The following is a 24,837-nucleotide window of genomic DNA, read 5'->3' as shown; positions in this document are numbered from 1 at the left end:
AAAGAAAGGATTCTGGCAGCAAGAGGAGACAGTATATCTTTTGATATATGGGGAGAAAGGGCATGTCTGTATGCCTAAGGACAAACACATTATTTAAAATTTCATGCTGTTTAATATTACTTCATTTTTTACTGAAACCAATAACAAATTTTTCAGACCCTATGAATCCAGGTTATTTGTGTATTTTTTTAATTTCCTCTTTTTGGCTCATTGACAATATTTTTAGTAGTCCTTTTTACTAAACATTTTTTCATTTTATGGTGAACGGATATTTTTGTTAACTTTGCTCTTATGCATTCTATTTTAAACATTTAGTATTATGTGTATTTTTTACACACTTATTCATATTAGCCTATGTTATATTTTCAGTTGATTTCATAGGTGGACTTGATACACACTCCTACTACCAGGATCATGTTGAGTTAAAGCCTGTTAAACCAGTAAGTAAAGGTGTGATGATATGGAAAATATTAATCCTTCTAACTCAGCCAAAACTAACCAAAAGTGAAATAATTTGAAGCTACTACTACTAATCATTGGTTTAATTTTCCACTCATATTTAAAACACACCTTTCACATGTAACCCAACATCATCATTATTATTATTCATTCCAAAAAGGATTTGAAGCTGGTGACATGATTTATATTTCAAAAACAGTAGTTTTGTCTTATTCCCCTTATCAATAGTTGGTAACTAAATTTTTTTGAATGAGATTATTTAATCTGCAGAAGTGAAGAATGAATATGTGTCCTGGGGCAGCACAGCAAAGTAAAAAGGGGAGAAAGACCTGCAGTGAATCCAGGTCCTCCATGTGACGTCCAGGTGCCTTCCTCAGTGTCTCTGAGACTTGTTCTATCACCATACTATGGTTTCACAGGGGTGAAATAGATTAAATTGGATAATGTGTGTATGGTATATGTAAAGCTGCCTATTACTCTTCCCAGTACTCGAACATTTGACTAACAAGTTCAGGAACAAGTTTTCTATGTTCTTAGAAGACATGAAAGGAAGTCAGCAACAACAAAACCACCTAAAACTGGTTAGATTTCAGTTGAGTAAAAGAAAGAAATCTTAAGTCACCTAATTAATAAAATACTAGGAAACATGGAAATAGGGTGACTCCATTCCTAGAAAATTCCAAGTAGCACATATAAAACTGTATAAATTAATAATAGCTATCATACACTAACCACTTTGCATATATTATCTCACTAAATCTTCATGAAAACACTGCAATGTGCTAATTAATATTCCCACTTTATAAATAAGAAAACTGAGGTTCATAGAGGTTAGGCAACTTTCTCAAAGTCCCACTATTAGTAAGTTGTAGAGCTGAGATCTTTCCTGGGTAGCAAACCATCACCCAACCTGATATGATGGACTTGCTCAGATGATCTTTTGTTCTTTCAGCTCGGTGTTCTGTAATTCGATGGCGATAGAAGAAATTATGTAAAATAGTCGCTTGTATAATAAACACATATGAAAAGTTTCACCTGCTGCCTCTTTGCCACAGTGGTTCTTACCCAAATGTGCAGCCCCTGCACCCAGCATATGTGAGGATTGAAGATCTGAGAAGGCTACACTGATTCCTCTACCTCCCCAGGTTGAATTAACTTTATTCTGGCAGAATGATCTAAAGTAAACATAGCTCACAGGCAACACAAATCTGCACTGTGCCTGTCACATGATAAATGTTTAAATAAATTTTGGTTTCTTAAAGCAAATCCAATTTGGAAAAAACATTCACCCTATATAACACTCCAGAACCAAGCAGTCACCACCTCATTACTCATATCACTAAGTGCTCATAAAGGATATGTTCCAAAAGTTGATATTTGTAGATATGGGGAACTTGTCAGGGATTGTGACAATAATCAAGATGATTAGTCCATTGGGAGTGAAAAGAACTAAGACAATGCCTAGTGGTGACTTAGAGAGTCTCCATATATTTGTTATGTGATAAGAGGATGATGAATGGTTTCTTTTATCTCCACTGTGAAAAAAAAAACTCAGCAGAGAAATTGCAATATGAAAAATGCTGCAATTTAAGAGAGATCTTTCTGTTAGGGAAAGTTATTAAAAACTCCATTCGATAAATGTTGATAATGGAATTTTCTTCTTGAATGACTTTCAAAAACTGGACGCCCATGTACCTATGTACCTCAAAAGGGTGTTCTGTGGCATGGCCCAGAGGCAAGCGACTTCCACTTATGTTCTCTAAAGTCACTTCCATCTCTGTGAATCAAAAACACCCAAAACATATTTTTAAGATCACCTAAAAGGCTTTGATCAACTCCACTATCTGCTCCAAGGGTTTTCTCAGCATCCCTGTTCACTGCTGACCTAGCAGTGGATAGCTGAATATAGCGTAAACTACAAGCTAATAGCTTGTCGTTTAATAGTTTAATAGCAATAGAACAAGCTTCTGCTTTGACAGATTATGCATATTATCATGTCAGATGAATATGGAATGCCTTTCAACCATGAAGGAAGCAAAAACCTAAAAATCAAACTAAGCCTGAATTGAAATCATTGTGCATGAAACAATTTAAGAGGTCAGTATCCGTACTCTTCACCAGTATGCAAATATTTCAGCATTTATCCAGTCTGCCTCTGTCAGTCTACTTGATTTCTTTTAATAAGCCCGTTATATTGAATTCCATTGAACCCAGTGATGCCATATCACTACCCAGCAACAGCGTGGAGAAAAAGCCAACCTTCTGTGAGAAATTGTTAGAGAGGGGAATGAATGCTGGCTTTGATTTTTATTAAGCCTCTTTTATCACCATGAAGTAGAAAGCCAGGTTTTGTGAGGAAGCCACTTTAATAAGGGGATCAGAAGAATCCTTAGCATATTCCCAGGTACATGTTTGTGAACAGGTAGCTTTGAACTCCATATGCGGAGTTTCCAGCCAACGGCTCATTCCTAGGTAATACTGCAGAATTGTACAGGAAGCCTTAATTCTTATGTTTGAGTGTGTCACTGCTCATAACCACAAAGTGCACCTTTCAAGTGTCCACAGTCAAATTGTATGTGAATGTGTATATGGGAAGTGGAGTTGGGATAGGGGTAAGGTGGTTCACATATGGATTTGGTCTTTCATATTTTGTTTCTTTTAAAGTAATGATATCAAGCTAAAAAAACCCACTGATTACATCAATCAGTTTAATTCACTTTACTATCACTGATTGATTGCCTACACTGTGCACACCAGGCACAACCTAAGTGCCAGAGATATAAAGATAAATAATATTTGAGATTTGACCTTTAGCAGCCAATGATCTAGGAGGGAAGATCTACATAGAAAGCGTAGATGCAAAACAATATCTATCCCCAAGGAAATTTTATGCGGGAGGGGGAATAGTTAACTCTCGCTTAGCGAGGAAAGGCTTCCCTGAGAAATAACAATTGAGCTACTTTGAAAAGATGACACAATTTATCAAAAGCAGAATAAATATAACTATATTGGAAGATACTTTGGCAGTTTCTTACAAAACTAAGCATACTTTTACCATAAGATCTAGCAATCGAGCTCCTTGGTATTTACCCAAAGAAGCTAAAAAGTTTTGTTCACACAAAAACTTACACACTGATATTTATAGCAGCTTTTTTTTTTTTTTTTTTTGAGACGGAGTCTCGCTCTTTCGCCCAGGGGGGAGTGCAGTCGCGCTATCTCGGCTCACTGCAAGCTCCGCCTCCTGGGTTCACGCCATTCTCCTGCCTCAGCCTCCCGAGTAGCCGGGACTATAGGCGCCCGACACCACGCCTGGCTAATTTTTTTGTATTTTTAGTAGAGACGGGGTTTCACCGTGTTAGCCAGGATGGTCTCCATCTCCTGACCTTGTGATCCGCCCACCTCGGCCTCCCAAAGTGTTGGGATTACAGGCGTGAGCCACCGCGCCCGGTCTATAGCAGCTTTATTCATAATTGCCAAAACTTGATAAAGAACAAAGATGTCCTCCGTAGGTGAATGGATGAACTCTGGGACATCCAGACCATGGATTATTTAATGCTAAAAAGAAATGAGCTATGGCATCATGAAATGACATGGAGGAGCATTAAATGCATGTTATGAAATGAAATAAGTCAAACTGAAAAGGCTCCATGCTATATAATTCCAATTATATGGCTTTTTGGGAAAGGCAAAACTATGGAGACAGTACACAGATCAAGGGTTGTGGCAGGGTAGACATGAATAGGCAAAGCACAGAGAACGGAGGATTTTTAGAATAATAGAACTACTCTGTATGACCTTGGAATGATGGATATATTTCAGCATACATTTGTCCAAACCCATGGAATGTACAACACCAAGAGTGAATCCTAATGTAAACGATAGGCTTCGCGTGACTATATCAATATAGGTTCATCAATTGTAACACATGTAACACACTGGTAGGGAATTCTGATAATGGAAAAGGCTGTGTAAGGGCAGGGACAGGGGCAGGGAGCATTTGGGAAATCTCTGTACCTTCTTCTCAATTTTGCTGTGAACCTAAAACTGCTCTTAAAATATTAAGTCTTTAAGGGGAAAAAAAGCAGCAGAAGAAAAGGGGTATCTCCAGCATGGAGGCTGATTTGCTTGGCCGTTCTACAGAAGACAAAGTTGAAGCTCATGACTCCCTAATCTGATGTTTGCCATAGTTCTCGTATAAAGTGAGTGAATGGATAGGAAGCAGAGGCTTAAGCAGAGCAGGTGTCTTGACAGGTCTCAGTGAGGACCCTAAGAGACCTGCAGCAGCCATGGCTCCACCATTATGCCTAAAGCTATCGAGATGCTTTCAGTGGTGGTTATCTGGGTCTGGCCTGGGGACATGTGATACACAGGTCAGGAGTAATCTGTGCTGGGTTTCAATATCTTACCACAACTGCCAGCGAGGGAGGTATAAGCCTCACCATAACTGCCATGGAGTCTCCACGGGGATCTACTCCATCACTGGCCCCACTCACTGACAGTACCGCCCATGAAAGGAAAGAGTAAAGACTGCTCTTATCATAAGAACGCAGAGCCCAGTGGTCAGCAGTGGCTTTGAAAAGGATACCTACACATCAGCTTACAGTAAGGGCAGCAGTAACATCAGGAGAAGAGGGTTAACAAAAGCAGATTTACCCCTCAGGAAGAAAAATAGCATGGCATAAACATATACAGCTATCAAAGAGATACGGAATTTCAGAGAACAACGTTGTGAGCAACTAAATTGAAGTTTGTCAAAATCATGACTGGTGTATTTCCATCCAAATGGTTAGCAACTGGGTACCGGGAAGATTAAGCTCCATGTAGCAGTAATTCTTCACATAAAAATAATTAGAGCAAGGCAGTTTATCAAAGAAGGACAGCAGCTGGAATTCCAGAACTGACTTCTACAGCAAAGGTAGAGCTAGATCTGATTATGTTAGAAATTTCCATCAGGATGATGCCTATGACTGCAGTTCAGAAAGATTTGATGAGAAAAGCTGACCAGAGATTCCCCAATAACTCTCAGCAAATCTTTTTCTAAGGCTTCCAAAGGAAAACTTGACTTTTCTTTGGTATCTTAACTTGTCTGATTGCCTTTGCTGGAGGCTAATTTTTCTTCACAAAAATTGCTACATGCTATGTGGCCACTGCTGATTGAGTGGCTGCTATTGCAACTAGGTACTAGAAGACAGCTAAGGCCAATCCCTATTTCAGGGTAGCCCTGCAGCCAGCTCCACAGGTACTTTCACTGCCTGCTTTCTGTCTCTGACAATCCAGGTACACAGGAAACCCACCTCTGATGATCAGGCTGTAGGACAGATGCAGAGGTTGTCACCTCTCTCTGCTCTTTCCTGAGAACAGCTGTTTTGCATTAGTACCCCTACATGTAAGTTGATGTCAGGCCATTTTGCATTTATAGCATCTACATTAAGCACCAGCTAGTAGGACAAATCAGTGTGTGTGTGTGTGTGTGTGTGTGTGTGTGTGTGGAGTTGGGAAGGTGGAGTAACGTGCTTTCAAACTTTGATTTAAAAACCAACAATCACCAACCATGTGTTAGTAAACTGCAGCTGGAGGCACCTAAAGAGGAATAGAATAACTCTGTCTTGATACTGTTTTCATTTGTCCTTGATTAGCCTCCACATCTTATATTTATCCAGATAGAGCCTGCACTGAGCTATGTCAAATTCTGCAGGCTGTCTCTCTCCTGTGGCATGTGACTATAAGGTGACTGTGATCCGCTCATATCAGTGGCTGTCTCACTGTTCCCACTACTAAGGGTGGAGCCCTGTTCCCTGAGGCTTACCATCAGTCCCTGGAAATGGAAGGGACTTCGTGAGGCATTAACTCTCCCGGGCTGTCTCAAGAGCACTGCAGCTGTAATGCACTCAGCGCCTTCTTAGTTGTCCCAAAGGAGAGATGGGCTTCCCTGTGTGCCTGCCTTACTTAGCACCAATGCAGTGGCACTCAGGGCTCGTTGCTGTCTCTAGCTTTGGACCTCTTTCCCTTTGTCACTGACATTAATAACTTTTTGATGCATCATAAGAATGGTTGTACCATGTCACGGACTACTGTAAGAACACATCCTGATATATACTTATTTGACTATGTAGCAGTGAAATGGCTGTGTTTATATAGCTTATGCAGTTCAGACTTATCACTGTAGTATCCAGTTAGTGCACCTCTGTTTTTGTTAGGACGGAATGATGCCAAGAGTGCAACCGGCAACATGCAAGAGGGTTCGCTGTGACCAGTGGCCAGTCGCATGTCAAAGGAAACAGAGATCATTTCCTTTGACATGTGGCTTCACTCTCTGCCCCTAAAATTTGTGGAGCCTGATTCTTATGCTTCCTTGTGAAGCACATAAAGCCTTTTTCCAAAATCAGAAAGCCCATATCTGAACAGTGTCCTCCAGGGAGCATATCAATTCCTGACTTTCTCAGAACTTTGCTGGGTATTTGCCATTGACTTCAATGCCAAGAAAATAGATTTATGCAGTGATGTGGAGATATAGTCCACCACCACCCCCTGAAAAAAAAATCAACAACATAAAAAAGTCATTTTGCCCTCTTTCCAAGAGAAAGTATCCTCTGATTTTAAAATTAAAGCCAATGATATAAACCAAATTTTGTTAAATACACATATTTTGAACTTAATATTGACATCAAAAAAATTTATAATCCCCATATTATGATAAGTTCTGGGAAGAAACAATATACAGGAAAGATTACACAATACACAGGAAAAAAGCGCGTGCACACACACACACACAGAAGTGATTAGAAAAGCAATAGAAAGAGAAACATTTACAGTTCTATCAGAAGAAACACTTGATTCCATTCTGCCTTGAGAGCAGTTACCCTTAAGTAACTACTAAGATATCTACAAACGTCTGCAAAAAGAGAGACAGAAAAAGAGAAAGAAAGAGGGAGATGATCTCAAGGATCCCCAAAATCGAAGTATTCTATGCAGACCCATTGATCAATCATAGCATCATTAAAAGTGGGACAACCAGGCCAGGCATGGTGGCTTACGCCTGTAATCCCAGCACTCTGGGAGACGGAGGCGGGCAGGCCACTTGAGGTCAGGAGTTCGACACCAGCCTGGGCAACATGATGAAGCCTTGTCTCCACCAAAAAACAAAAAAATTAGCCAGGAGTTGTAGTGTGTGACTGTAGTCCCAGCTACTTGGGAGGCTGAAGCAGGAGAACCGCTTGAACCCGGAGGCAGAGGTTTCAGTGAGCCGAGATAGTGCCACTGCACTCCAGCCTAGGTGACAGAGTGAGACTCCGTCTCAAAAAAAAAAAAAAAGTGGGGCAACGAGACATTGTGTCCCCAGATGTGCTACAATAAGAAGTGCACAGCACCACCTATAAAATGCCTTGCCATAAAGTCAAGCCTGACCTTGGACTGATACTATAGAAATACAAGAATAGTTAAATCTCCCCACAAGGAAGCAATCAGACAAATCTAGCATGTGGGAAATAGTATAAAGCAAATAAAAAAAAGAAGAGAAAGGAAGGGAAACTGTTATTGATTTAAAGAAAGTCAAACACATTGTGTATATGTGGTTTGCTTGGTCTTAAAACTTTTTTTAAAACAGAACTAGATTATATTTCAATACACAACTTCTATATCACCAAAAAATAAAACACCACAGTAAAACGAATGAGAAAAAAAATATTTGCAATTCTTGACAAAATGTTAACATCTTTAATCGTAAATGAACTCTTCAGAAATCAGTACTAAGAGATTAACATTACAAGGGAAGTGAAAACAAAAGGAACAGAGGAAAATGGAATAGCACAAATGAGTTATAAGGCTATATGATCTTCATCTTGATATGGTTAACGTTACTACATGAGAAAGAAATTTCATTATAAATTACATTATTGATGCTTACAAATATTGATATCTGATGTTTGTACAGCTTTAGGAAATGAAGAATTCTCAAATACTGATAGGTATGCTAATGAATAGGTAAAAAGAAGAAAAGAAATTCTTACCAATTGAGCAGGTTCTTTCAACCTCTACACTTTTGACTTTGGACAAGGTAATTCTTTGCAGTGGGTCTGTGCCACTGTGGGATATTTAACAGCCTTGTTGGCCTGTACCGCCTAGATGCCAGTAACACCATTCCCTACTAAACTGTGACAACCATTACTGTCTCCAGATACTGGCAAGTGTCGACTGGTTAAGAATCACTGAGTTAGAGATGCATAGAGATATGAATGAAAGGATATAATAGTTGAGATTTGATTTTAAATACTCTAGCCAAAAAAGGCTGTGCGGGGTGCTGGTTGATAGGTGAAACTTTAATAGCATAACTTTCATTTTAGTTGAAGCTGAGTGATGAATGCATAGAGATTCATAATACTATTCTGTCTATCCTTGTGTCTGAATTTTTTTTTTGAGATGGAGTTTCGCTCTTGTTGCCCAGGCTGGAGTGCAATGGCGTGACCTCAGCTCACTGCAACGTCCACCTCCCAGGTTCAAGGGATTCTGCTGCCTCAGCCTCCCTAGTAGCTGGGATTACAGGTGCCCGCTACCACGCCTGGCTAATTTTTGGTATTTTTAGTAGAGACAGGGTCTCACCATTTTGGTCAGGCTGCTCTCAAACTCCTGACCTCAGGTGATCCACCAGCCTCGGCCTCCCAAAGTGCTGAGGTTACAGGCGTGAGCCACTGTGCCCAACCCTGTTTGATTTTTTAAAAGTCAATCTGTTAATAAAACTTAACACAGGTTTGCCAATAGGTTTTCCTTTGAATGCCCCCTTTCAGAGTTGCCTCACTGTCTTCTGCAAAAACTTCCCACAGACATGTTTCCCAGCTCCTGAAATAACACTTCCAGAATTCCTACCTGACATCATAGGAACAGGCTCAGCCTGTTTCACTGCTTCACCAATCCATGTTGCTAAAGCCTAGAAGCAGAAAATATTAGCTAGAGGCAGAGCTGGTGTTAAAGATAAATGTAATGGATACCTAGAAGTTCCCCCAAACCCTCACTGACACTACTGCTAACAAAGAAAAACATCTTCTCCTGTTGCCTTATCCTCACTCTCAAAGGGATTCATGTATTGGATGGATAAATAAACCTTGAAAATTCCTTCTAACGTAAAGATTGCATAAAGCTATAAAATTCCACCATTATAATCCCATCCCTTTCTCTTTTAGGTTAAATCCCTGTTAACATGCCAAGGAGTAGAAAGGGTAGACATTGAAATTCAGAATGTAGAGAATAGATGAACAGAGGAAATGTGATAGGGGCACAGGGAGAGGTCTGGAGGATTCCCACTCCTGAGGCGTGCAGGAGGGAGTTGTTCTCCAGATGAGTTCTAGGCGCTTGGGTGGGTATTTTTTTAGTCATTTTCTTCATGCTGTACAGTGAGAAGAGTGGCAACCAAAAAGTAAAACTTTTGGGAAATTTTTCAGCCATTCCAAATTATAACTGAAGAGTTCACTCCAAGGCATAAAGTCATCAAACTGAAGTAGAGGAAAAGAAGTTGCTAGATGTGGTTATGAAGTGAGTGTGAAACGCAGTCTGTTGGAATGACGCTTATAATTTAGTTGAAGGAAGAAAACTTGCATGCCTGGGTAAAGTAATTAATCATGAGGCCTGGATGCCACCAGCTGACATGGGCAAGAGCTGATAGCCTGAGAGTTGCTCTTAGCAGGATGAGAAAGCAAAATGGCTGAGGGAGAACTGGAAGTCTTCTTCACAGTGGAGAAGAAATTTCAGCTGAACCTTCAAAGGTGAGTAGGGTTTGGATTAGCTAAGACTTTTCATAGGAGAGAAACTGTGAGAGCAAAAGTGTTCAACAGATGTTTATGAAGTATCAACTATGTAGTAGGTACTATGTTGAGGTTGACATTGTGCAAAGATGCAGAAGCTGATGCCCTAACATTCCAAAGGCTTACGGCTTAGGATAGAATAAGCAGAGTCGTTGTCAGAAGTGTGGAGACAACAGTGATTGGAGATGGGGATCTGTATGAGTCAGGGTTCTCCAGAGAAACAGAACCAGTAGAGTGTGTGTGTGTGTGTGTGTGTGTGTGTGTGTGTGTGTGTTTCCCCACACATGCGTGCATCTGGGGGCTGGCAGACTGGAGGCCCCAGGAAGAGATGCAGCTCGAGTTCAAAGACAGTCTAGAGGCAGACTTTCTTCTTCCTCAAGGGACCTCAGTCTTTTCTCTTAAGGCCTTATACCGATTGCATGAGGCCCACCCACATTACAGATGGCAATCTGCTTTACTCAAAGTCTACTGATTTACATGTTAATCTCTTTTTAAAATAAAAAAATTTTTTAAAAACACCGTTACAGCGAGAGGTAAACTGAAGTTTTACCAAACATCTGGACACCATGGCCTGGCCATGCTGACACATAAAAGTAGCCATCACAGGATGGGATGTGTGTAAGGAACATAAGTCAATGATTGGGTGTTATGAAAGCAAGAGCAGGATGATCTTGAGCACTTAACCACCAGCATACTGTAGAAAGACAGGCTATGTGAGTATCTCATAGTTTGTGGACACAACACTACCCTGTTATCTTTACTCTTAAGAAAAGCAATAGCGACTACTATATATCACACAACAATTACTGTGTGGTTGGCACTTCTCTCCCAGGAAATCATCCTGCACTCTGATGATGATGCCTGATTACCACGCCCTAATCTGAAAAGCAGGAAGGCCCAAGTCTCTAACTTTCTTATTGCTACAGTCAGACAGCACCAGGTGCACCCAGGAGCTATTTTGCATTTCAAAAGGCCTCAATGAATATAAAAGATATTTAGCTGTCAACTTTGAAGTTCTTGAAAGCAATTTGTATTTTCTGTTTTAGGTCGAAATAAGTAATGACATTGAACCAGAAATGCGGCTGCTGAACTTGACTTAGGGAGCAAAGGACCATTGACTGCACGCCTCGGTGGATCCGACCCGCCTGACGTTCCTTCCAGAGGCTGGACTGTGCTTCCTGGCTTTCCCACGAATCATGGAGCATTTTGGTCACAGCCTTTGCATTATTAGCATTGTTCTCTAGATGAGTTCTAGGTGCTTGGGTGGGTATTTTTTTAGCCGTTTTCTTCTTGTATGAACACTTGTAAATTGTAAAAAAAAAAAAAAAAAAAAAGAAAACACAGAATTTGGTTTTAAATTTTTAAAAATATTTAATGTGAGGCATGCAAAATGAAAAAGCAAATCTGTGAAAACCTTCTACAGTCAATTCTAAGAGAAATCTCAGTGTGTGCTGTGGAGATGTTAAGTCAGCACTGCTGACTGTTGAAGTTATTCTAGGCCTGATGAATTTGTTTTAGCAGACATTACCTGTGGTTATCAGCCACCAAGGTAGACCCTGTGACAGGTGATAAATAGGTACAAATAATGGATCCAGCTTTTGGATATGGGTCATTTTTTCAACAGCATAAAACAAAACGTGGAGTCCTCCTTTGTTCCTGACTTCTTAAAACCCAGAACAATGTTATGGCAATCTAAATTTTCAGATTCGTGCATATCTTGTTTTTCCTTATATATATGTGCGTGTATATATATACGTGTGTATATATATACATGTGTGTATATATATACGTGTGTGTATATATACGTGTGTGTATATATATATACACACACATATATATATATCCATATTGTGGGCACATGGAAGAGTAAAAGGATTGGTAGAACCCCTTTCCCCTTTGGAGGGAATATGGGTGTCTCTGAGGTCCATATTTTCTACTCATTATTCCATTCCTGACACTGCTGTCAGACCTAAACATACAGCTCATGGGCTTGTGGGACAGAAATCACAAACATAGACCTGCAGTCAGGAACTTTGCTCTTAGGATATTCGAAAGAAGCCTGAAAATGCTGTGGCATTCTCTATAAATACTTCTAAAGGAGACATTCACATTTGAGCAACATCAGCTTTTCTTTCTCCTACCCCTTCCCAGTAACCAAGAAAATGATATGGGAAGCAATTATCTGTGGAAAAAAGGACTGTCTTGAAAACACATCACAGTTGTATTTTTTTAACTGGCATAAAACTTACATATGGTAAAATGCACAAATATTAATGGTACGATTTGATTAGTTTTGAAAAATGTACATACCCATGTAACCAAGGCCTCAATCAAAATGCAGAACATTTCCGTCACTTTAAAAAATTCCCTTATGCCCTCTTTCAGGCAATGCCTACATTCTTATAGACAACCACTGTGCTAATTTTCATCATCACTGATAATTTGTTCTGTTCTCAACATAAAATATATACACTTTTCACATCCTTTTGCCCACACTTCTCAATCACTATTTTTTATATGAAAATAAGTTTTGCTCACTTTGTGACCAACCACAGTGAAGCTCCCTATAGGCCAGAAAGTTGTGAATATGTGGTTATTAACTCAGCCCATGCATCTCTAAGAAGTCAGTCTATTAACCACCTAAAACTGTTACAAATGTTTGCATGTGTGTAAAAGTCTTTTTTCTTCTTGTTCTTCTTTTGGAGCCTATAGGTTTCATGAGACTCTGTTAAGAATTAGAGTTTAATGTGACAAAGCTTGCCTTCATTCCTCCAAGCTCATCACAACCACAGTAAGCCATTTGGAGACCTAATTGACTCACTAGCCTCCAGATTATACCCCTTTAATCCATTGGTTCCCACAAACTCCCATCACTTTTTTTTCTACTTAATAAATCCAAAGTCAAATAAAGAAAAGCTGGCAGGGACCTTGAAGATGGTGGAATCCAAGCCACTCTTCTGCAGATGAGGGGGCTGAAGCCTAAGGGATTTGGTGAACCTGTCCAGAGCCTGTATCTGTACACAGGGGCAAGAGCCATAGCCAGTGGACAGAGAACATGGGAGCAAAAGTTGGGGTTTTGGTCCCATCCACCACCATGTTCTTGGACAGTGTTTGACATCTCTGCACTACAGTTTTCCCCATCTATGAAGTGGAACTATGATCCCTACCTCCCAAAGATGAGGTGAGAATTTAACGAAAAATGTAAAAAAATTCTCAGTACACAGTGAAGCACTCCACAATTAAAGGAGGTGATTATTATTAATAATGTCAAAACACTCCTCTGTACCCTGTCTGGAGCTCTTGCTTTCCACTCAAGCACTATGAAGAGCCCACGGAAACAACAAACTCCGTTTTTTAAAAGCGGCTGGGAAAACGTTGCCCAAGTTTAAATGATTTGAAATAAGCTAAAAAATGCTTTAATTTAAAAATAACTTTAGGCCGGGTGTGGTGGCTCACGCTTGTAATCCCAGCACTTTGGGAGGCCGAGGCGGGCGGATCACGAGGTCAGGAGATCGAGACCACGGTGAAACCCCGTCTCTACTAAAAATACAAAAAATTAGCCGGGCGTGGTGGCGGGCGCCTGTAGTCCCAGCTACTCGGAGAGGCTGAGGCAGGAGAATGGCGTGAACCCGGGAGGCGGAGCTTGCAGTGAGCTGAGATTGCGCCACTGCACTCCAACCTGGGCAACAGAGCGAGACTCCGTCTCAAAAAAAATAAATAAATAAAATAAAAAAAAACTTTAATATTCAAATTCCAAAACTAATGCCAATAATTATTGTTAGTATAATTAAGATTATTGAAAAGGCTGATAAAACATCAAAACTGTAGAGAGTCGGTAAAAAAGAAGGATAAAATGAGTATTGACATATTTTAAACTGTCACTTAATTACCCCCACACATACACATGCAAATAAAACAGGTTAACATTTCACAAAATAGAACCATACTAAATTTTGTTTCTATTTTACCTTCACGTGAATTTGTACATACTTCTAGTAGGCACTGCAGAGTCTGAACTTTGTCTAAGTGCAGATAACAGCTTGAGGAGAAAATCCTTACATTAGTGATTTGTCTATGAATATTCAATATAGGCAACTATTTAATATGGTGTATATGTTTTCATTTTTAATCTTTCTTCACTTAAATATGAAGTTATAACTGTTTCAATCTCCAACCTCAGCAATCCACAAAGATTGTCCTAACATTCTGGATATTTGCCACTCATCAGAAACAAGTTAGATTGATTTGCCACCTCTTCTTCTCTCTTTTCTTCTCCCTGCCTCTCATCTTCCTGGCTACTCTTTGGGGGCTATGCTTCTATAAGACAAAGGGAAAAAAAGAAGTGCAGAGTTGTACAGTAATACTTGGCAATTACCCATTAATCTAGGTAATTTCAGTGAAGTACTGTCAGGGTTACTGTTCCATGGAAATGAGGATTTGCAGTTCTTGCTTTTGCCTCCAGTCTTAGAGAATGCACTCTGCATTGTGCATATCCAGTAGGGTTTTCAGCAAAGACATGGTCACTACATGCACTGTATGTTCTTGCCAAACCTCAGCTTCTCCACATGCAATTGTGTGTCTGGTCAGAGTAAGGGAAAATGAATGCATCCCTTAGCTTGTATTCATTTGTCAGAATCTTAACTATCTTAAAAGATGGTGCAGCTCTAGATTCAATAGCTCTCCTCAGAAGTGGCCCTGGCAAAACTGAAGATAGGACATCCACTGCTCTTTAGCCTCTAGTGCTGACTGGAATGGAGAGGTGAACATTTAAAGCCAGTGTTTTTCCTCTTGGAGCCACCTTAGCACTGAGTCTTGTAAACCTTGGCCAGCCCTTCCTCAGGCCGTGCCTTCTATCTTGTGTGAATGATGCATCCTTTCTTAAGCGTCTTCTGTTGACCTCGTGCAGCACCGCAGGAAGCTGGGATGCTTTCCAGCTTACTTTTTCTTTATTTGAGCTTCTGGTCATGTTTCAAAGCCAGCAAAATCTAAGCAAGGGAGTTACAGGGAAGGTTAGAGAATTACCAAAGGACACAAAATGTCTTGGGTTGTGGAATAGCACACATCAGAGAAATCTCAAACATCTCTTAGGAAAATCTCTAAATGTGTATATCCCCAAGTATCTTAGCCTTCCACCTACCACATAAAGTGAGGGTATGTGTCCCTCAAATGAAAAAAATGAAAACACACTTTCTTACCACTTCAAATCTGGGAGGTGGCTGGCTCATTTGTTTTGAAGACACTCGACACTTTGCCCTAGCAAAATATTGACTTCTTTGATTTTTCCTTCAGAAAAATAAGCCCAGCTATTCCTATAGACCTAAATAAGGGAGGCAGCCAGTTTCAAGAGGCTGGTTCTAACAAAATATGCCAAGGCTGCCGTCTGTCTCACTTAATGAATGGGAAACTCCTGATTGAGAAGAATTTGTCTTCATTAAAACTAGCTAAAATGTACATTGCAAATCTGAGGAAAACTGTCATGACTCTTTGCTAATTTGAGAAGCAAAAACCAAAATTTCTCTTTTCAATCTTTGCAAATTAAAAAGGAAATCTTGCCAAGAATAAACAAATCTTCATTTCATACCTAATTTAAAAACGAATTGTGTCCCCAGATATGGTGTATTCTGGCTAATTATTTTTTAAGCAAATTCCCACTTATTTTTTCTGAGTCACTTTAGTATGTAACTAGGATAAATTTCATAGTTGATTAGAATTCAAATGTTCTAACTTGACATTTTTGCCCAAGATACGTTCTTTCCAGGTATAGCTGAATTCAGTAGGAAAAATACAAATAATTGCTCTTTTAAAACTATAACAACTTGAATGCCTGGGGTTTTATTTCCATCTAATTTAAAACTTATCTGTAACCTTTGTTTGATAGAAGGTCTGTTGAAGTGTCTAAGAACCATGTTGAAATATTTGTGATAAATAGGCCACAACTTAAGGATATTATGCCCAAAAGTGAACTGATAGAGGAAAGTACTCCTCATATAACTGCACAGTGAACAATTTAGAAAGGGAACAGATGACCAGACACAGTGGCGCATACCTGTAATCCCAAAGCTTTGGGAAGTTGAGGTGAAAGAATCACTTGAGGCCAGGAGTTCAAGACCAGCTTCGGCAAAATAGTGAGACCTTATCTCTACAAAAACAAACAAACAAACAAAAAATACCTAAAAAGAACTTAAAATAGCCAAGCATGGTGGCACGTACCTATGACCCCAGCCACTTGAGGGACTGAGGGAAGGGAAGATTACTTGAGCCCAGGAATTAGAGGCTGCAGTGAGTGCACTACTGCACTCCAGCCTAGGCAATACAGCAAGAGCCTGCCTCTAAAAAGAGAGAGAGAGAAGTAGATATGTTTTAATTATTAGAAGAATTATTTATCAACAAAGAATTCTCAAAAAATGGAATTATCAAAAAATTCAAAAATTATGGGTAGCATCTCTTTTTCATCTGAAAAAGCTTAGTTTCTTATTGAAGACTAAAAAGAAAAATGTCACTTCTTGAAGGTGGATACAGCTTCTTAAATATTGGCATTTGTAGAAAAATTTGGTGGCAGGCAAAACTTGAATCATCTTTCTTGAACTTGCATTCATATAAAGGATAAGAATCATGTTAAATGCTAAACATTTTTAAAAACTGAAATATTTAAAGAATCCAAAATATGCTTTAGCTTAAACTTGAGAGCTAAGTTAAGTAAAAAGAAGAAAAGAAGGTAGAAAGGAAGGGAGAGGGAAATGGAGAGAAGATGAGGAAGAGAAAGAGAAAGAAAGGGAATGGACAGGGAGACAGGAAGGAAGAATCCAAAGTTGAAAGTCACCTAATTGGGATTTGAACACTGTCAGTTCTTAACTCAGAATTTTGTTCTTGTTTCTTTGATTGACTAAAAACATTGAATCATTTTCCATGTAAGGCATGTTTTTCCTTTCCTCTTCAGAGTTATTAAGAAACAGTTTGAAGAAACCAATAGTGTATCCATTTCTTCTCATAGAATTTGCTTTGGCAGACAACTTAGTCTATATTAGTTAGGATTAGGCTTACCTACAACTGATAGAAAAAGAAAAATGACAATGGATTAAATAACCTAGAGGTCTATTTCTCTTTTTATTTCAAAATTCTGGAGACAGTCATCAAAGAGCTGGATGTGATTTCCTTAGAGACAAGGACCGAGACTCCTCTCTTATTGCTTCATCCTCTGTGGCTGCCATTTTTAAGACCATAACATGACTCAAAATGGCTGCTGAAGCTTCAGCCATTGGTTTTGTATTCTGGCCTTGGAGGTGGAGAGGGAACAAAAGGAGTGTTTCTTTCCTTTAAGGGTATGCCTCAGAAATACACACACTACTTCTCCTTACATCTCATTAGCCAAAACTTGGTCCATTCCCAACTTTGCAGTGAAGAAAGCTGGGTATTATAGTCTTTATTCTTAATGACTTTATGCTTAACTAAAAATTAAGATCTTTGCTGGACATGGTGGCTTGTGCCTGTAATTCCAGCAATTTGGAAGGCGAAGGCGTGCAGATCACTTGAGCTTACGAGTTCGAGACCAGCCTGAGCAACATGGCAAAACCCCATATGTACAAAAAATACAAAAATTGGCCAGGTGTGGCGGTGTGTGCCTGTAGTCCCAGCTATTTGGCAGGCTGAAGTAGGAGGATTGTTTGAACCTGGGAGATGGAGGTTGCAGTTAGCCAAGATCATGCCACTGCACTCCAACCTGGGAGATGGAGCCAAACCTTGTCTCAAAAAAAAAAAAGGAGGGGGCTTCATTTATTAGTAAGAAGGAAAAATATTTATAAAATAATACTTAGCAGTTTCAATCACACAGTTCAAACTAATTGACATGATTTCTTGGAACAGTGTTTTCATTTGCAGTACTTTATAACACATTCTAGAAAAAATGTACATATATTCTTCAGTACTGTGAGAGATTTAATCATCAAGTATGTGAAATGAGAATTTCTGCCTCATCTTGTTTCCTTAACTTGTCTTTGTGGTTAGAAAGAAATGAAAATAAAACAATAGCACTACATCCTTCTAGGTTTCCCATAATTTTGCAGACAGGTTTAGCTTTTCTTCTCTAGAATTAAGTTTAAAATTCTAGAGCCAGTCTAACATTTTGCTTGGTCCTCATTGTGCTGCCACAATAAATTAATTCTTCTATGGTCATAACACTTAGCTATTTTATTTTGGTAGGGCCTTCTCTTCTGAATTGATTGGTAGTGTTGTTATTTTCTTGTTATTCAGTTTAACAAGTACATAATCAATATCAGTGCTTGGGAAGTCAGGGGTAGGACAGATAAGTAAGAAGTATATGATCTTTTCTCTTATTTTCTCTCAGTAAAAGTTGGACCTGTTTTTCCCTTCATCTCTTTTTCTTCAAGAACATAATATTGGCTGAAGTGGAATGAGTATTCAAATTGTCCAAAAAAAATATACAAGTGAGGGAATTAATAAAATTTTTTGTAATTATAAATATATATATATTGGGGGGGCAAATATGACTTTTTATTTTTATTTTTAACCACCAGATTGAGTATGTTGATACATCAAATGCCAGTCTTTTATCTTCCTAGTTTTTCGAATAGAAAAGTGATACTAACATCAATAATTAAACTTCCCAAGATTTTTTTGTCTCTCTCTGAATCAAGTTCATTGTCTATTTACATGCTTCTCAGTTGACATTTGTGAAGGCAGATTAAACACAAGGGACAGTGGTGAATAAATCCACCCCAAAATTCCTTTGCAGATCTTGAGTATTTGCCAATAACCTCCATGATTTATTTACATTCTTTTTTCATATATATACTTTCAGTTCTGGGATACATGTGCAGAATGTGCGGGTTTATTACATAGGTATACATGTGTCATGGTGGTTTGCTGCACCACCAACTCATCATCTACATTAGATATATCTCCTAATGTTATCCCTCCCCTTGTCCCCCACTCCCCAACAGGCCCCAGTGTGTGATGTTCCCCTCCCTGTGCCCATATGTTCTCATTGTTCAACTCCCACTTAAGAGTGAGAACATGCGGTGTTTGGTTTTTTGTTCCTGTGTTAGTTTGCTGAGAATGATGGTTTCCAGCTTCATCCATGACCCTGCAAAGGACATTAACTCATTTTTTATAGCTGCATAGTATTCCATGGTGTATATGTGCCACATTTTCTTTATCCAGTCTAACATTGATGGGCATTTGGGTTGGTTCCAAGACTTTGCTATTGTGAATAGTGCTGCAATAAACATAGGAGTGCATGTGTCATTATAGTAGAATGATTTATAATCCTTTGGGTGTATACCCAGTAGGGGATTGCTGGATCAAATGGTATTTCTAGTTCCAGATCCTTGAGGAATTGCCACACTGTCATCCACAATGGTTGAACTAAATTATACTCCCACCAACAGTGTTAAAAGCATTCCTGTTTCTCCATATCCTCTCCAGCTTCTGCTGTATCCTTTTTAATGATGGCCATTCTAACTGGTGTAAGATGGTATCTCATTGTGGTTTTGATTTGCATTTCTCTAACGACCAGTGATGATGAGATTTTTTTTTATGTTTGTTGGCTGGATAAATGTCTTCTTTTAAGAAGTGTCTATTCATATCCTTAACCCACTTTTTGATGGGGTTTTTTTTCTTGTAAATTTCTTTAAATTCCTTGTAGATTCTGGATATTCGCCCTTTGTCAGATGGATAGGTTGCAAAAATTTTCTCCCATTCTGTAGGTTGCCTGTTCACTCTGATAATAGTTTCTTTTGCTATACAGAAGCTCTTTAGTTTAATTAGATATCATTTGTCAATTTTGGCTTTCGTTGACATTGCTTTTGGTGTTTCAGTCATGAAGTCTTTGCCCATGCCTGTGTCCTGAATGGTATTGCCTAGGTTTTCTTCTAGGGTTTTAATGGTTTTGAGTTTTACATTTAAGTTTTTAAGCCATCTTGAGTTAATTTTTGTATAAGATGTAAGGAAAGATTCCAGTTTCAGTTTTCTGCATATGGCTAGCCAATTTTCCCAGCACCATTTATTAAATAGGAAATCATTTCCCCATTGCTTGTTTTTGTCAGGCTTGTCAAAGATCAGATGGTTGTAGATGTGTGGTGTTATTTCTGAGGCCTCTGTTCTGTTGCATTGGTCTACATATCTGTTTTAGTAAAAGCACCATGTTGTTTTGGTTACTGTAGCCTTGTAGTATAGTTTGAAGTCAGGTAGCTTGATGCCTCCAGCTTTGTTTTTTTTGCTTAGGATTGTTTTGGCTATATGGGCTCTTTTTGGTTCCCTATGAAATTTAAAGTAGTTTTTTCTAATTCTGTGAAGAAAGTCAATATTAGTTTGATGGGAATAGCATTAAATCTATAAATTACTTTGGGCAGTATGGCCATTTTTACAATATTGATTATTCCTATCTATGAGCATGGAATGTTTTTCCATTTGTTTGTGTCCTCTCTTATTTCCTTGAGCAGTGGTTTGTAGTTCTTGAAGAGGTCATTCACATCTCTTGTAAGTTGTATTCCTAGGTATTTTATTCTCTTTGTAGCAATTGTGAATGGGAGTTTCTTCATGATTTGGCTCTCTGTTTTGTCTATTATTGGTGTATAGGAATGCTTGTGATTTTCGCACATTGATTTTGTATCCTGCAACTTTGCTGAAATTGCTTATCAGCTTAAGGAGTTTTGGGGTAGAGACGATGGGGTTTTCTAAATGTACAACCATATCATCTGCAAAAAGAGAGAATTTGACTTTCTCTCTTCCTATTTGAATATGCTTTATTTCTTTCTCTTGCCTGTTTGTCCTGGCCAGAACTTCCAATACTATGTTGAATAGGAGTGGTGAGAGAAGCCATCCTTGTCTTCGGCCAGTTTTCAAAGGAAATGCTTCCAGCTTTTGCCCATTCAGTGTGATATTGGCTGTGGGTTTGTCATAAACAGGTCTTATTATTTTGAGACATGTTCCATCAATACCTAGTTTACTGAGTGTTTTTATCATGAAGGAGTGTTGAATTTTGTCAAAGGCCTTTTCTGCATCTATTGAGATAATCATGTGGTTTTTGTCATTGGTTCTGTTTATGTGATGGATTATGTTCATTGATTTGCATATGTTGAACCAGCCTTGCATCCCAGGGATGAAGCTGACTTGATCATGGTGGGTAAGCTTTTTAACGTACTGCTGGATTCCGTTTGCCAGTGTTTCATTGGGGATTTTCGCATACATGTTCATCAGGAATATTGGCCTGAAATTTTCATTTTTTGTTATGTCTCTGCCAGGGATTGGTATCAGAATGATGCTAGCCTCAAAATATGAGTTAGGGAGGAGTCTCTCTTTTTCTACTGTTTGGAGTAGTTTCAGAAGGAATGGTACCAGCTCCTCTTTGTAACTCTGGTAGAGTTTGGCTATGAGTCCATCTGGTCCTGGGCTTTTTTTTTGGTTGGTCAGCTATTAATTACTGCCTCAATTTCAGAACTTGTTATTGGTCTATTCAGGGATTCAACTTCTTCCTGTTTTAGTCTTGGTAGGGTGAATGTGTCCAGGAATTTATCCATTTCTTCTAGATTTTTTAGTTTATTTGGGTAGAGTTGTTTGTAGTATTCTCTGCTGGTAGTTTGCATTTCTATGGGATTAGTGGTGATCTCCCCTTTATCACTTTTTATTGTGTCTATTTGATTCTTCACTCTTTTCTTCTTTATTAGCCTAGCTAGCCATCTATGTATTTTGTTAATCTTTTCAAAAAACCATCTCCTGGATTCATTGATTTTTTTAAGGGTTTTTCATATCTCTTTCAGTTCTGTTCTGATCTTAGTTATTTCTTGTCTTCTGCTAGCTTTTGAAATAGTTTGCTCTTGTTTCTTTAATTCTTTTAATTGTGATGTTAGTGTGTCGATTTTAGATGTTTAGATTTTAGATGTTTAGATGTTTCCCACTTTCTCCTGTGAGCACTTTTTGCTGTAAATTTCCTTCTAAGAACTCCCTCTAAGCTGTATCCCAGAGATTCTGGTACATTGTGTCTTTGCTCTTGTTGGTTTCACAAAACTTTTTTCTGCTGTAATCTCATTATTTTCCCAGGAGTCATTCAGAAGCAGGTTGTTCAGTTTCCATGTAGTTGTGTGGCTTTGAGTGAGTTTCTTAATCCTGAGTTCTAACTTGATTGCACTGTGGTCTGAGAAACTGTTTGTTATGGTTTTCATTCTTTTGCATTTGCTGATGAGTGTTTTACTTCCAGTTATGTGGTCGATTTTAGAAAAAGTGCTATGTGGTGCTGAGGAGAAAGTATATTCTGTTGATTTGGGATGGAGAGTTCTGTAGATATCTATTAGGTCTGCTTGGTCAAGAGGTGAGTTCAAGTCCTAAATATCCTTGTTAATTTTCTGTCTCGGTGATCTGTCTAATATACACAGTGGAGTGTTAAAGTCTCCCACTATTATTGTGTGGGAGTCTAAGTCTCTTTGTAGGTCTCTAAGAACTTGCTTTATGAATCTCGATGCTCCACTATTGGGTGCATACATATTTAGGATAGTTAGCTCTTCCTGTTGCATTGATCCTTTTACTATTATGTAATGGCCTTCTGTGTCTGTTTTGATCTTTGCTGGTTTAAAGTCTGTTTTATCAGAGGCTAAGATTGCAACCCCTGCTTTTTTTTGCTTTCCATTTGCCTGGTAAATATCCCTCCATTCCTTTATTTTGAGCCTATGTGTGTCTTTGCACGTGAGATGGGTCTCGAATACAGCACACCAATGGCTTTTGACTCTTTATCAAATTTGCCAGTCTGTGCCTTTTAATTGGGGCATTTAGCCCATTTACATTTAAGGTTAATATTGTTATGTGTGAATTTGATTCTGTCATTATGATGCTAGCTGGTTATTTTGCCCATTAGTTGATGCAGCTTCTTCACAGTGTCAATAGTCTTTACATTTTGGCATGTTTTTGCAGCGGCTGGTACTGGTTGTTCCTTTCCATATTTAGTATCAGAACCTCTTGTAAAGGCAGGCTTGGTGGTGACAAAATTCCTCAGCATTTGCTTGTCTGTAAAGGATTTTATTTATCCTTCACTTATGAAGCTTAGTTTGGCTGGATATGAAATTCTGGGTTGAAAATTCTTTTCTTTAAGAATGTTGAATATTGGCCCCCACTCTCTTCTGGCTTGTAGGGTTTCTACTGAGAGATCTGCTGTTAGTATGATAGGCTTCCCTTTGTTGTAGGTAACCCAATCTTTCTCTCTGGCTGCCCTTAACATTTTTTCCTTCAGTTCAACCTTGGTGAATCGGACAATTATGTGTCTTGTGGTTGCTCTTCTCAAGGAGTATCTTTGTGGTGTTCTCTGTATTTCCTGAATTTGAATGTTGGCCCGCCTTGCGAGGTTGGGGAAGTTCTCCTGGATTATATTCTGAATTGTGCTTTCCAACTTGATTCCATTCTCTCCATCACTTTCAGGTACACCAATCATACACTGGCTTGGTCTTTTCACATAGTCCCATATTTCTCGGAGGTTTTGTTCATTCCTTTTCAATTTTTTTCTTCTAATCTTGTCTTCATGCTTTATTTCATTAAGTTGATCTTCAGTCTCTAATATCCTTTCTTTTGTTTGATCGATTTTGCTATTGATACTTGTGTATGCTTCATGAAGTTCTCATGCTGTGTTTTTCAGCTCCATCAGGTCATTTGTGTTCTTCTCTAAACTGGTCATTCTAGTTAGCAATTCCTCTAACCTTTTATCAAGGTTCTTAGCTTCCTCATATTGGGTTACAATATGTTCCATTAGCTTTGAGGAGTTTGTTATTACCCATCTTCTGAAGCCTACTTCTGTCAATTTGTCAAACACATTCTCCATTCAGTATTGTTCCCTTGCTGGCAAGGAGTTGTGATCCTTTGGAGGAGAAGAGGCATTCTGGTTTTGGGAATTTTCAGCCTTATTGCACTGGTTTTTCCTCATCTTTGTGGCTTTATCTACCTTTGGTCTTTGGCATTGGTGACCTTTGGATGGCGTGTTTGCATGGTCATCCTCTTTGTTGATGTTGATGCTATTGCTTTCTGTTTGTTAGTTTTCTTTCTAACAGTCAGGCCCCTCTTCTGCAGGTATGCTGGAGTTTTCTGGGGGTCCACTCCAGACGCTGTTTGCATGGGTATCACCAGCAGAGGCTGCAGAACAGCAAAGATTGCTGCCTCCTCCTACTTCTGGAAGCTTCGTCCCAGAGGGGCACCTGCCAGATGCTAGCCACAGCTCTCCTGTATGAAGTGTCTGTCGACCCCTGCTGCGAGGTGTCTCCCCATCAGGAGGCATGGGGGTCAGGGACTTACTTGTGGAGGCAGTCTGTCCCTTAGCAGAGCTCCAGTGCTGTGCTAGGAGATCTGCTGCTCTCTTCAGAGCTGGCAGGCAGGAATGTTTAAGTCTGCTGAAGCTGCGCCCACAGCTGCCCCTTCCCCCAGGTGCTCTGTGCCCGGGAGATGGGAGTTTTATCTATAAGCCCCTGACTAGGGCTACTGGCTTTCTTTCAGAGATGCCCTGCCCAGAGAGGAGGAATCTAGAGAGGCAGTGTGGCTTCAGTGGCTTTGCCACAGCGCTGCAGTGGGCTCCACTCAGACTGAACTTCCTGGCAGCTTT

The 24,837-nt window shown here is 39.2% G+C and overlaps 1 protein-coding gene across 3 annotated transcripts in view; it reads left to right on the top strand.

Annotated features, from left to right (window-relative positions):
• NKAIN3 (sodium/potassium transporting ATPase interacting 3) overlaps positions 1-24,837 on the top strand; it is a 706,346-nt gene that overhangs the window by 660,357 nt on the left and 21,152 nt on the right. The window contains exons 6-7 of one of the 3 annotated variants that reach the window (XM_032759685.2): positions 370-440; positions 11,297-11,743. The exons of 1 other annotated variant lie outside the window; for it this stretch is intronic. In XM_032759685.2, coding sequence (XP_032615576.1) covers positions 370-440; positions 11,297-11,350 — 125 coding nt within the window. In that variant the 3' untranslated portion in view covers positions 11,351-11,743. Of the gene's footprint in view, positions 1-369; positions 441-11,296; positions 11,744-24,837 lie in introns of those variants that run through there. One more of the 3 variants, XM_032759686.2, reaches the window with a different exon arrangement.

This window comes from Hylobates moloch, unplaced genomic scaffold, assembly GCF_009828535.3.
Source record: "Hylobates moloch isolate HMO894 unplaced genomic scaffold, HMol_V3 SCAFFOLD_9, whole genome shotgun sequence".
In the NCBI taxonomy this organism is placed as follows: domain Eukaryota; kingdom Metazoa; phylum Chordata; class Mammalia; order Primates; family Hylobatidae; genus Hylobates; species Hylobates moloch.
This window is presented reverse-complemented; position numbering and strand designations above follow the sequence as displayed.